This window comes from Anomalospiza imberbis, chromosome 26 (genome assembly GCF_031753505.1).
Source record: "Anomalospiza imberbis isolate Cuckoo-Finch-1a 21T00152 chromosome 26, ASM3175350v1, whole genome shotgun sequence".
NCBI lineage: Eukaryota > Metazoa > Chordata > Aves > Passeriformes > Viduidae > Anomalospiza > Anomalospiza imberbis.
In genome coordinates this window covers 2,776,481-2,789,705 of record NC_089706.1, presented here as the reverse complement: position 1 = coordinate 2,789,705, position 13,225 = coordinate 2,776,481, and the positions used below count along the sequence as shown (strand labels likewise).

Sequence of the window (13,225 nt, the reverse complement as noted above, 5' to 3'; positions counted from 1 at the left end):
CTCTGGAGCCTTCCCTGCACCTGCAGGAGACCCAGTGGTTTCCAAAGGCAGTTCCACTGGCACGGAAAAATGGGAATTTGATGGAGCTGGCAGCCAATTCAGATTCTGTTGGATATTCTGAAGGAATTCCAGCCCCACACAAACACACACCACCCTGGGGCAGCTCCACCGAAATTCCAGGCTCAAGCAGGAGATCCAGAGCACCAGGGAATGGCTCTGCCACCCCCACTGCACTGCGAGGGAGAGCTCTGGGAACACACCTGGATGGTGGCTGGCAGGGGATTCCCTGCTCCCTCCAGATCCTCTGGAATTCCAGCCTCAAGCCCTTCCAGCTCACAGATTTTGGCTCAGGTGGGTGACAAGTGTCACATCCCAGCTGTGCTGGGGTTCCAGGGAAGCAACAGAAGCCTTGGCTCTGTGGAGCATAGCTGGTGTGGGACCAGATCTCCTCTCCCAGACCCCTGGAGATTTGTCCAGCACCCCTGGAAGCAGCAGGGAAGGCTCCCTGGAGCAATTTCAGCCATGTGCTGTGCTCAGTCTCCAGCTTTGCTTCTCCTCAGCTGCCTCCACCTGCTCCCCACCCACCCCTGAGGAACATCCCCTGCCTGCTCCCGTGGTGTCCCCGGGGCTGAAACTGCAGCACAAACAGGAGAAGATCCACAGATCCCACAAAAAAGGATTCCCTGTGGGAATCCTCCCAGCTGAGGGAGTGCAGGGGGAACGATGCAGAAATCCTCCTGGTGGTGAGGGAAATGAGGAGCTGTGGGTGTTCTGTGGGCTGCAGGTGTGGAGGGGGAGCAGGGAGCTCCCCCCAAATCCTGGTGAGATGGGCTGGGCTAAGTTGTCCCTTTATTTAAACTGTCCCTTTACTTCAGCTGTCCCTGGGTGTGGCATCCCTCCAGGTGGGAATTCACCCCCCTCAGCACAGCCAAACACCTCCTGAGGATCTCTGATCCCACAAAACCAGAGCAGGGAATTCCTTCCTTGTGCCTGGAACCCCAGAGTTCTCCCTGCCCCCTCTCACCAGGGATGCCCTTCCCGGTGTGTTTTGCACCTGGCTCAGGATCAGGAGGAATTTCCTGGCACGGGCTCAGCCCATCCCAGCTGGAAGCAGCCCCAGGAGCTCCTGCACAGGAAGCAGGGCACACACCTGAGCTGGAGCACAGACACCGAGGGCATGAGCCTAGAGCACCACTGGCCTGGAAAAATGGGAATTTGAGGGAGCTGGGAACCAATTCAGAGCTGGATTTGTGCATTGATGACCTTGGATCAATTCAGGTGAATGCACAGGACAAGGGACACCACCGGGCCACGCCAGACTGATCATCTGTCCCATCAGCAATGACTTGAGAACAGCAAGTCCTGAGCCCTAACTCACCAACTGAATCAAGGAGAACAAATCCAACCAAGCCAAGGAGACCCAGGGACTGCCAGAGCCACGAGGAGGTGGCCAAGGACAGCCCAGGGACTGCCAGAACCATGAGGAGGTGGCCAAGGAGACCCAGGGACTGCCAGAACCACGAGGAGGTGGCCAAGGAGAGCCCAGGGACTGCCAGAACCACGAGGAGGTGGCCAAGGAGAGCCCAGGGACTGCCAGAACCACGAGGAGGTGGCCAAGGAGAGCCCAGGGACTGCCAGAACCACGAGGAGGTGGCATCTACAAGCTCAGATTTAGGAGCAGCTCCACAGAAGCCTCCCCCTCTCATGTGGGACCAGGAGATCTCCTCTCCCAAGGAATCACCTCCAGACCCCTGGAGATCTGTCCAGCACTGCCAGGAGCAGCAGGGAAGGCTCCTTGGAGCAATTCCAGGCAATCTGTGCTCAGTCTCCTGCTCAGCCCCCTCAAGGAGCTCCTGCTGCAGCTTCCCTCAGATTTTCCTCCCTTCTCCATCACCTGCTGCGAGATGAATTCAGCTGTTCCCTCTCAAAGGAAGGGAACAAGGAGGAAATGCCAGCAAAGCCGAATTCCAGCCTGGAGCCGCCCCTCCCTCCCTCCCTCCCTCCCTCCCACGGCCCAGCTCCCGCCTCCTCTCCACCTGGAAGCTTCAAATGCAACCTCCAGGCTTGGAATTGATTCCCGTGAAACGTGAAACCTCCACGTGCTAGGGGGAATTACATCCCGTGCCCCTGGCTCTGCCCAGCTCCCTCAGCCCAGGGCAGAATTCCCAGCGGGAGCAGCTCGGCCCTGCCAAAACCTGAACATCAATTGCTGAGACCTCTCCAGCAATTCCAGGAGGGACGCAGCAAGTCCAGCCCTGGAAAAACTCATCCAGGGGAGAGGGACACCACGGATCTGCGTGGAGGGAAGAGGAGATTTGGGAGAGAGAGAAGCAGCAGAGGGAAACAAGAGAAATCCAGGCAAGAAAACAGCAGGAAATTTGGAGACCTGGGTTAGCTCCTGGTGAAATTTGCACGAGCTATCCAAGTTTTCTATTCCCTCGCTGCAAAATGGGGAAAACATGGATCCACAGACTGCAAACAAAGCTGCATTTTGGTCTCATTCCCACCCCCCTCAAACCCTGTGCTCTGAGCCCCTCTAAGGAGATTTTATTCCATCAGAAAATCCTGGAGGTTTTCCCAGATGCAGGCGGGAGCAGGAGGCAGCTGTGCTGCTCCAGAATCACTGGGGTTAAACTCAATCAGCTGCCAGCCTCAGAGTCAGCTAAACAGAGAGAAAACAAAATTATCCCAAATTCTCTCTCCTCCCCCACAGTGCATAAACAGCCGAGCCTGAAAGCTCTCCAGAAAGTCACCGAGGGTATTTCTCTAATCAGAGGAGAACGGGGATAAGTGACTGTGCAATAAAAAAGCCAATTATCCAGCAGAGACACGTTCCCTGCTCCCAGCCTGCAGACAGAATCCACGGCCACGTGCTCACCAGCCCCAACACCGAACACACAGAGGGGTTCTACATCAGACACGGCCTTTTTTGGGGGGTCTGGGAACCCAGGATCCAGCATTCCCATTGATATCCAGCAGGAATGTGGCTTCCGTGCCCATTTCCATGCACAGTTGTGTGTCTGCACACCCTGGGATCCAGAGTGTGCAGAGCAGCCTGTGATGAACAGAGAGGGCTTTTTTTTGTGGGTCTGAAAACCCAGTGCCAGATCCAGGACCCAGAATTCCCGCTGGGATCCAGCAGGAATTGTGTTCCGTGCCCTTTTCCATGCACAGTTGTGTGTCTGCACACCCTGAGATCCAGCATGTGCAGAGCAGACCACAATGAACAGAGAGAGAGCCCTGCACCAGACAGGGCTTTTTTTTGGGGGGGTCTGAAAACCCAGTGCCAGATCCAGGACCCAGAATTCCCGCTGGGATCCAGCAGGAATTGTGTTCCATGCCCTTTTCCATGCAGAGCAGTGTCTGCACACCCTGGGATCCAGAGTGTGCAGAGCAAGGTGGGCACTGGGGATCCTCTGGCTGCCCTGGGCACCAGCGGAGCCCCAGGGGATGTCCCCAGGGCAGCACAGGGATGTCCCCAGGCCATGCAAGTCCCCAGGTGGGGTCAGAGAGGGGGACAGCAGCCCCGAGGTGTCACCAGCTGAGCCACGGGCAGGGCTGTCCACAGGCAGCACCCACAGCAGGAGCAAATCCTGCTTGTCCCTCCTGGCCGTGGCGCAGCCAGCCCTGGGGACAGTCCCAGCGGCCACTCTGCTCCAGAAGAAATTTCAAGCAACCCCTCTGCCCATCCCTGGGGTGTCCCAGGGCTGGGCAGTGGGAAGAACCAGCAGGATTTGGGCTCAGCCTTGCCCTTCTCCCAGCAATGCTCGTGAACTCAGGGGTTTTTTGAGCAAGAACTGCCAATTTTTGCCCGCCCTCAGGAGGGTGGACTCAAACACCAGCCCTGCAAAGGAGGAGAAGAGGTAAAACTGGAGGAAGCGACAAAGAACTGGGGGGGGAAAGGACCAGAAAGGTTCATAACTTTGTTAACAGCATTAAAAAACTGGGGTTTTGAAGGGTTTCCCGCCCCATCCTTCAGGCTTGGGACTGAGTGTGCGAGTCAAGGCTGAGAGGGAGAGAGAACAGGCGGGGTTAGGGGGGTGCAGGTGCTCTCTGTGGTTATTAAAGTCATGCATTGTAATAGACCATCACTCACTGCCCGCAGGAGGAGATGCAGCAGCAGCAGCAACAGCAGAAGTGGTGGGAGTGGAATTGACGGAGGAAAGAGCTACATGGGTTGGGCTAGAAACATTTTTTACATCGTGGTGCTGGCTCACGATGGAAGGCTGTCTCCTGAGGGCTCCCTGCAAAGAGGAGGCGCCGGTCTGGAATGTGTAAACTACGTCCATCTGCAAAGAACCAGAGAGTGAGATAGCGACACCCGGCCAGGGACAGGGACAGGGACAGGGGACAGGGGAGGGCGGGCAGACACACAGACAGCAAGGAAGGAGGAGGATGGAAAGGCGAGGAAGAGGAGGAGGAAGGAGGAAAGAGCCCCAAATCCCACCCCATGCTCCCCAAAACCCACGTGGGGTTTTTTGCTGCTGGTGTTGGGGCGGAGCAGAGAGAGCGTCCCGCTCTGCTCTTCCCAGGGGAGCCAGAGCAGCAGGCTGGATCCCCCCACCAGGAAAAGGGCTGTGGTGGGAGGCAGTGGCAGAGGAAACACCTGGGGTTATCCCGAAAATCTGCAGGAGGAGCAGAGAGAGAACAGAGAGGGTGGGCAGCTGGTGGGGAAGGGCTCCTGCAGCCTCAGCCCTGTGGGGCCGCTCTGGGGACACTCCACGGGCTACCCACGGCTCCCCTGGCAGCAGGAGATGTTCCAGCCCCTCTCCCAGGCCCCAGGGCTGCTGGGGATGCAGCGTGGTTGCCCTGTGGATGTGTCCCCAAGGCTCGAGGAACTGAGCAGCACCTGGGGGCCACCCAAATCCTGGCTGATGCCAGCCCTGTGGCACCTTCCGGACACCTCCTGCATCCCCAGCTCTGGCTGTGCAGGTGTTCCACACACGGCTTCGCTCCTGCCCCACTCCGATGGCCCTCTTCTCCCCTGGCCTGGGGGCAAGAGCCCTGTGCCCTTCTCAGACACCCCGAGTGGCGACAGGAGCACCCCCAATGCTCAGGTTGGACCCTAAAGAGGCTCCAGGACGTGCCAGCACCCATTTCTCACGTGGCAGGAGCTCATCGCAGCTCCAGCACAGGGAAACACCCGGGAAGCTCCAGGTTCAGCCCCAGGGGCACCTGTGGCACTGCAGCCCTTCAGAGCTCCCAGATTTCCAGCACACCTGCACCACTTCCAGAAGATCCTGGAAGCTCCCAGCATGTTTCTCATGTGAGTGAAGCGCTGGTCACCCCCACAAAGAGCCCAGCTGCCTGTCGGGGCTCGCAGCCAGCCGGGAACCGAGGCTGAGCGTCATCTTGCAGCCATCGAGGTGAAACCGTGGAGGTGGCAGCTCTCAGAGAAGGGAAGTTAACTGCCCCAGCCCCTGTCCCAGGCCTCCTCACAGGAACAGAGGAGGAACAAAGGTGACCCAGCAGCTCTGCATGGCCAGGGACACCAGGACTTCCCTCCGTGGGACAGCTCTGCCCTGGCCTCCAGGAGAAGTGAGGGGCACGGAGCTCTCCCTGCTTGGTGGGAGCAAAAAACGACCCTTTTGGGGTGGGGGAAAAAGGAAAAAATCAGGGAAAGAAGTCACAGGAAAACCAAGTGATGTGAAAAGAAGACCGAGAGATTTTCTCCCCTCGTGTGCTGTGGGGCTGAGCTCTGGGAGCTGGCACAGAGGGGTGGCATAAGGAGCCACACCAGGGAGGCTCTGGTGCTGGCAGATCCCTGCTGGGCACATTCCCACTGGGAACAGCATCCCAGCAGCCAGCAAAGCACGGCAGAGCCCGGGGGGCTCCGTGCACCCCTCACAGCCTCCTGTGCTGCAGAGGTGACCGTCGGTGGCACGTCCAGCCTCCTGCTGACCAGCAGCACAGCGTCTGCAGCAGAACTGCCTCCCCCCACCCCCAGCTGTCCCAAAATCCACGTTATCCTGCCTCCCTGGAAAGGCACAGGTGGAAGCCTGGCCCGGGAGGCGATGGCATCAGCGAGCAGCAGCTTTCACCCCTGCAGGGGGAGAGAGAGGAGGAGACACAGCAGGCAGACCCCCCCACCCCAGCCCCGCTGCCCCCCAGTACCTGGGTCTGGATCCTGTTGAGCCCCCGGAACCACAGGATCTGCCCCCGCCGCAGCTCCATCTCCGCGTGGTCGATCTCGTCCACGTCCTCGGGCAGCTCCTCCTCGGGGATCTCCTCCTTGGTGATGCCGTGCCCGGCTTCCTTCAGGAACTTCAGGTGGCTCGTTGGGACGGTGCAGATCAGCTGGGGACGTTCAGGGACACAGCAGTGACTTAGCCTGGGGTCGTGGTGAGGCCTCAGGGTTTAGGTTTTGTGTTTTTAAGATTCTGTGCTGCTTTAGTGTGTGGGGCTGGGCTTCGTATTAGGTGTTGGTAAGCTCTCTTCACAGAGTAGGGAGACAAAACAATTCCTTCTCTGTGATCCAAATTTCAAATGATCCAAATTTCAGGCCCAAAAGCACAAACAACATGGGCTGAAGAGAGAAATACAAGCAGGATGGGACTTCATAACCTAAAGCTGGAATTGGACAATTAACTCCAATATGCAAATGAACCAGAACTTATAAAAGTGAGAGACCCCGTGACCAGTCATGCATTTTGTGACCATTTGGGTCCACCTTGGGTTGATTTTGTGGCCATTTTGGTCCACCTTGGGTTCATTTTGTGACCTTTTGGGACCATCTTGGCTTCATTTTGTGGCCATTTTGGTCCATCTTGGGTTCATTTTGTGACCATCTTGGTCCACCTTGGGTTCATTTTGTGGCCATTTTGGTCCACCTTGGGTTCATTTTGTGGCCATTTTGGTTCATCTTGGGTTCATTTTGTGGCCATTATGGTCCACCTTGGGTTCATTTTGTGACCTTTTGGGACCATCTTGGCTTCATTTTGTGGCCATTTTGGGTTCATCTTGGGTGCAGCCCTGGCTGGGCTCTTGTGCTGCCCAAGGTGGATCCATGGAGGAGATCCTTTGAATAAATCCCTGCTTTATTCTTAGCTCTGTCCGGCCTCTGCTCTAGCTCAGCCTTCTCAAGGCATCAGTTCCAGTGCCACCAGCCCGGGGGAGTTGCCAGGGCCCAGTGGAGCACTGGGAATGTCCCTGTCACTGCTGGCCGTGTCCCTCTGCAGCAGGAGGAGGCTGAGGAGGGGACCAGCGACCTCCTCTCCTGCTGCTGGGGTGGGGTGGGGCATCAGCTCCTTCCCAAACACTTTCCTAAGGAGCTGCCCTGCAGAAAAACCAGAGAGAACAAGGGCAGGGAAAGAAAGATGGGGCAGGATTTTGGGACTGGCCCTTACCTGGCCCCACAGGAGCTCTCCCACTCCGATGAAAATGCACCAGAACCACTGGCTCAGGGTGAGCCCGGAGCAGCTGAAGGGCTTCCCACCAAACTCCACGATGATGATCTGCAGCACACGAGACAAGAGTCACAGCCTGGCCATGGAAAGGTCCCCTTGGGCCACATTTTTCCCTTTTTCCTGGGATTACAAGAGGAGCAGGGACCTCACATCCAGGCTGGGAATTTTAGGAGCAGGGACCTCACTCATTTTGAGGCTGGGAATTTTGTGTAACACCAGAGAGGTGCAAAGACCTTTCATCCAGACTGGAAAATTTATGGGACACCAGAAAGGAGCAGGGACCTCCCACTCAGGCTGAGAATTTTAAGGAACACCAGAAAAGAGCAGGGACCTCACATCCAGGCTGGGGACTTTATGAAACACATCCCAAAATACTCTAGACCCCAAATCCTGAAATACCAGAATGTCTTGGGCTGCAAGGGATTTAAAGCCCACCCAGATCCATGCACAGGGACACCTTCCACCAGCTCAGGTCACTCTGAGCTCCACCCTACCCAGCCTTGAGCACTTCTAGGGTGGCTCTTGTGCCACCAGGGCGCTGCTGGTGAAGGCCAAGGGCACAGAACAGAGCCTGCCTGTGCCACAGCCCCTGGTGTGGATGCTGAAATCTGGTCAGAGAAGAAGTCAGATAAACTTTCCCAGGCCTTGCTCCGGGAAGTTTTGAGAAAGCTCAGAGAAAGAATTAAAACCATCCTGGCAGCTGGTGTTTTGAAGGTGTTTACTTGTAAGAGGTGCAAGAAGGGTGCTGTTCCTAATTAGGCAACGGTGTGAGGGGTGTTGATTAAGGGGTGTTGATTAAGGACCAATGAGGTCCGACTTTCTCAGAACTGTCAATGAAAGAATGTGTGGTTTTTAATAAACTTGCTTTTTGCCTTCTGAGAACCTGAAGTCTATGTCGCTTTATTCACCCGTCTTTAATAAAACAGCAACACCCTGGCAATCCTTCAGACTGGATTAAAAAGCACCAAACCAGAGTTTTCCACCAGAAAGGAATTCCCAAAGCCTGATCCAGCACCATGCCTGCAATTGGGGTGAAAAACTGTGAGGAAAGCCAAATCCTGGTGCTCCCATGGCTCTCCTGGATCCAGGAGAGACACCAGCACAGGGCAGGTCCCTGCTCTGGGACCTCCAAGGAATTCCCAGCTGTCGATATTCTCAGTTCAGTCAGAGAGAAAAAGAGAAAGGTTTCTGCCAGGCTAAGCCTGGGAAGAAGTCTGAGAGGAATGTAAGCAATCTGTTATCTTGTTTTCCGTTCATATTGTTCATGGATCTGTTCTGCCACACTGACCTAAGTCCAGTGCACCAATCAGGTGAAATGTTTTTACTCTAAGACCAATGGAATTAGTCTTCATGATGTTCTCTATAAAAGAGAGAAGTACTTCTAAATAAATGCTCATTCTTTACCTTCTGAAGATGGAGTCTCTTCATTCCCGTCCCTACCTCAACAGCGACACCCAACCCAACCCCTTGCTCAGACCCAAACCCAACATCCTAAGAAAATTCCTTTTTGGGTTTTTAGTCCATCCCACAGATTTGGAAAAGCGTTCCTATGGTCTGGAAGCAATCCCAGTGGAATAACCCACGGAGCAAAGGAAACCCCCCAGGCTGGGGTCACCTGGGCGAAGAAGGTGCCCAGCACCACGGTGCAGAAGATGGGGTTGCGGTAGATGGCCTCGAAGACGTTCCTCTCGCCGTGGATCTTGCGGGCGTTGATCTCGTTGAAGAGCTGCATCATCACGAAGGTGTTGAAGACGATGGTGTAGTGCTCCGTGGGGGGAGAGTGCAGGGGCGCGTTCCGGCCGCTGTCGATGTCGAAAAACTTCTCCCCTGAGCGGGAGGAAAGGGGGTTTGGGGAAGGGAAGATTTCTCTTCTTCCCTTTTTCCTTTTTTCTCTTTCCTTTTCCCCCTTTCCCTTTCTCTTTTCCCTTTTCTTTTCTCCTTCCCATTTCCCTTTCCATTTCCTTTTTTCTCTCACCTTTTCCTTTCCTACTCTTCGCTTTCTTTTTCCTTTTTCCACTTTCATGTTTCCCTTTCCTTTTCCTCCTTTCCTTTCCTTTCCTTTCCTTTCCTTTCCTTTCCTTTCCTTTCCTTTCCTTTCCTTTCCTTTCCTTTCCTTTCCTTTCCTTTCCTTTCCTTTCCTTTCCTTTCCTTTCATTTTCCCCTCTTCCCTTTCCTTTTCCTTTTTCCCCCCTTTCCTTTTCCTTTTCCCTTTTCCTTTTCCCCTTTCCCCTCTTCTCTTTCCTTTTCTTTTTCCCCCTTTCCTTTTCCCCTTTCCTTTTCCTTTTTTCCATTTCCCCTTTCCCTTTGCTTTTCCTTTTTTCCCTTTCCATTTCCTTTTTTCTCTTACCTTTTCTCCTCTTCCCTTTTTTTTTCCTTTCTTCTCTTTCATTTTCCCCTTTCCTTTTCCCCTCTTCCCTTTCCTTTTTTCCCTCTTCCCTTCCCTTTTCTCTTTTTCCTTTTCCCCTCTTCCCTTTCCTTTTCCTTTTCTCCCCTTTCCCTTTCCTTTTCTCTTTTTCCTTTTCCTTTCCTTTTCTCTTTTTCCCTTTCCCCTTTCCTTCACCTTTTTCCCCTTCCCCCCTTTCCCCTCCCGGCCAGGCCGCGCTGGCGCTGCACTCTCACCGGCGAAGAGCAGGGTGAAGATGATGGTGAGCTGGTAGACGGCGTGGCCCAGGATGTTTTTCATCATGGTGCGGGAGATGAGCGGCTTGTTGCGCCCGTAGGGTTTGCGCAGCAGCAGCGACTCCGACGGCGGCTCCGTGGCCAGCGCCAGCGAGGCGAACGTGTCCATGATCAGGTTCACCCACAGCATCTGCACGGCCTTCAGGGGGGAGTCCTGCGGGGGAGAACGGCCACAGCACCAAAATAAACCTCTCTTCCCCTCTTTGTTTCGCTCTCCTCCTGAAAACCTCTCCAGAATCACTCTTGGGTATTTAACACCTTCCTAAAACATCCCCAGATATTTCTCCTTTGCTCCAAGCTCCCCGCACAGCCTTTGGGAGAGTTCTGCAGGTAAAGACTGTGAGAACTTGTCAACACGACCAAAATAAACCTTTTCTTCCCTCTTTGTTTCCCTCTCCTCCTGAAGAGAACTCCAAAATCACTCTTGGGTATTTAACACTTTCTGAAAACATCCCCAAATATTTCTCCTTTGCTCCACGGCCTTCAGAGGAGAGTCCTAAGGGGGGAGACCAGTCACAGCACCAAAATAAACCTCTCTTCCCCTCTTTGTTTCCCTCTCCTCCTGAAGAGAACTCCAGAATTGCTCTGGGGTATTTAACACCTTCCTAAAACACTCCCCAAGATACTACTTCTTTTCTCTGAGACCCCCCATGTCCCACCCATATCCAGGTGAGCTCACCTGGGTGATGCAGGCACCAATGAAGGCCACGATGATGCCACCACCGTGTCCCACCCACCCAGGTGAGACCCCTCATGTCCCAGCTGGCCAGGTGAGCTCACCTGGGTGATGCAGGCACCAACGAAGGCCACGATGATGCCACCACCATGTCCCACCCACCCAGGTGAGACCCCTCATGTCCCAGATGGCCAGGTGAGCTCACCTGGGTGATGCAGGCACTGGTGAAGGCCACGATGATGCCACCACCATGTCCCCCCCACCCAGGTGAGACCCCTCATGTCCCACCCATATCCAGGTGAGCTCACCTGGGTGATGCAGGCACCAATGAAGGCCACGTTGATGCCACCACCATGTCCCCCCCACCCAGGTGAGACCCCTCATGTCCCACCCATATCCAGGTGAGCTCACCTGGGTGATGCAGGCGCCAGTGAAGGCCACGATGATGCCACCACCATGTCCCACCCACCCAGGTGAGACCTCCCATGTCCCACCCATATCCAGGTGAGCTCACCTGGGTGATGCAGGCACCAATGAAGGCCACGTTGATGCCACCACCGTGTCCCACCCACCCAGGTGAGACCCCTCATGTCCCACCCATATCCAGGTGAGCTCACCTGGGTGATGCAGGCGCCGGTGAAGGCCACGATGATGCCACCACCATGTCCCACCCACCCAGGTGAGACCTCCCATGTCCCAGCTGGCCAGGTGAGCTCACCTGGGTGATGCAGGCGCCGGTGAAGGCCACAATGATGCCACCACTGTGTCCCACCCACCCAGGTGAGACCCCTCATGTCCCAGCTGGCCAGGTGAGCTCACCTGGGTGATGCAGGCACTGGTGAAGGCCACGTTGATGCCACCACTGTGTCCCACCCACCCAGGTGAGACCCCTCATGTCCCACCCATATCCAGGTGAGCTCACCTGGGTGATGCAGGCACTGGTGAAGGCCACGATGATGCCACCACCATGTCCCACCCACCCAGGTGAGACCCCTCATGTCCCACCTGGCCAGGTGAGCTCACCTGGGTGATGCAGGCGCCAGTGAAGGCCACGATGACGGCCACCACGTTGACGGTGAGCTGGAACTGCAGGAACTTGGAGATGCTGTCGTAGACGTTGCGGCCCCACATGACGGCCTTGACGATGCTGGTGAAGTTGTCATCTGTCAGGATGATGTCCGAGGCCTCCTTGGCCACGTCCGTGCCCGCGATGCCCTTGGGGACAAAGTGATGGTGCCAGGGACGTTCCCAGCAGGAAAAACCCCCGGAGCCGGGGTCAATCCCTGCTCCAGAGCTTTCAAGGATGGGCTCTGAGGCAGCCCAGCTTCCCCAGACAGAGCCACGGTGCAGAAAAGCTGGGAAACAGGCAGAAAACTGATAGGAAAACAGACAGGAAAACAGACAGGGAAACAGCTGGGAAACAGCTGGGAAACAGCTGGGAAACAGACAGAAAACTGACAGGAAAACAGCTGGGACACAGCTGGGAAACAGACGGGAAAAAGATGGAAATCTGCCGGAAAAAAGCTGGGAAAATGCCAGGAAACAGCTGGAAAACAGCCAGAAAACAAGCTGGGAAAACAGCTGGAAAACAGCTGGGAAACAGACGGGAAAAAGATGGCAATCTGCTGGAAAACAGCTGGGAAAATGCCAGGAAACAGCTGGAAAACCAGAAAACAAGCTGGGAAAACAGCTGGAAAACAGCTCCCTCCTCATGCCAGGGATTGGCTCCATCCCGGCCTGGGCATCTCTGCTGGGAGCCCAAAGGAGGGAGAGCTCAGCCCGGAGGTTTCTGCCCTGGCCCCGGGCTGAGAACGGCCCCGCAGCTTCCCAAAAATCCCCAAAAATCCCCGGCAGTGTCTCCAGGGCAGCGGGCCGGTTGCGCTTCCCGGAGCCGGCACAGCGAGGCGCTCACCCCGCAGGAATTCCATGCAGGAATTCCATGCAGGAATTCCATGCAGGAATTCCAAGCCCTGCCCAAAACGAGCCCATTCCTGGCGTTTTCCTGGATTCCCCAGATCCCAATCCCACCTCAAAGGGGAAATCCCTGCCTGTTGCAGTGCATGGGGTGCAGGGGAACAGCCTTCCCTGCTTTCTGGAATTGCGTTTGGATGTCCCACACATTCCTAAAAACACTTCCCAAAAATCTCTCATTTGCTCAAAGCTCCCTGTGCAGCCTCCCCACCCAGCTCCTGCTCACTTCCCTCAAACTAATCCACAGGGAACCTGTTAAAAACAACAGGTTTATTTCCCTGCTCCTTTCAGACTGGATTAAAAAGCACCAAACCAGAGTTTTCCACCAGAAAGAAATTCCCAAAGCATGATCCAGCACCGTGCCTGCAATTGGGGTGAAAAACTGCGAGGAAAGCCAAATCCTGGTGCTCCCATGGCTCTCCTGGATCCAGGAGAGACACCAGGACAGGGCAGGTCCCTGCTCTGGGACCTCCAAGGAATTCCCAACCCCTTG

The 13,225-nt window shown here is 55.5% G+C and overlaps 1 protein-coding gene across 9 annotated transcripts in view; it reads right to left on the bottom strand.

The window, feature by feature from the left end:
- ATP2B4 (ATPase plasma membrane Ca2+ transporting 4) overlaps positions 1-13,225 on the bottom strand; it is a 65,526-nt gene that overhangs the window by 3,878 nt on the left and 48,423 nt on the right. For 5 of the 9 annotated variants that reach the window (XM_068173128.1, XM_068173133.1, XM_068173132.1 and 2 more), the window contains 5 exons: positions 11,785-11,976; positions 10,026-10,239; positions 9,022-9,233; positions 7,347-7,454; positions 6,115-6,297 (listed from right to left, as the gene is read on the bottom strand). In XM_068173128.1, coding sequence (XP_068029229.1) covers positions 6,115-6,297; positions 7,347-7,454; positions 9,022-9,233; positions 10,026-10,239; positions 11,785-11,976 — 909 coding nt within the window. Of the gene's footprint in view, positions 1-4,088; positions 4,290-6,114; positions 6,298-7,346; positions 7,455-9,021; positions 9,234-10,025; positions 10,240-11,784; positions 11,977-13,225 lie in introns of those variants that run through there. The other 4 variants (XM_068173134.1, XM_068173136.1, XM_068173137.1 and 1 more) reach the window with 3 other exon arrangements.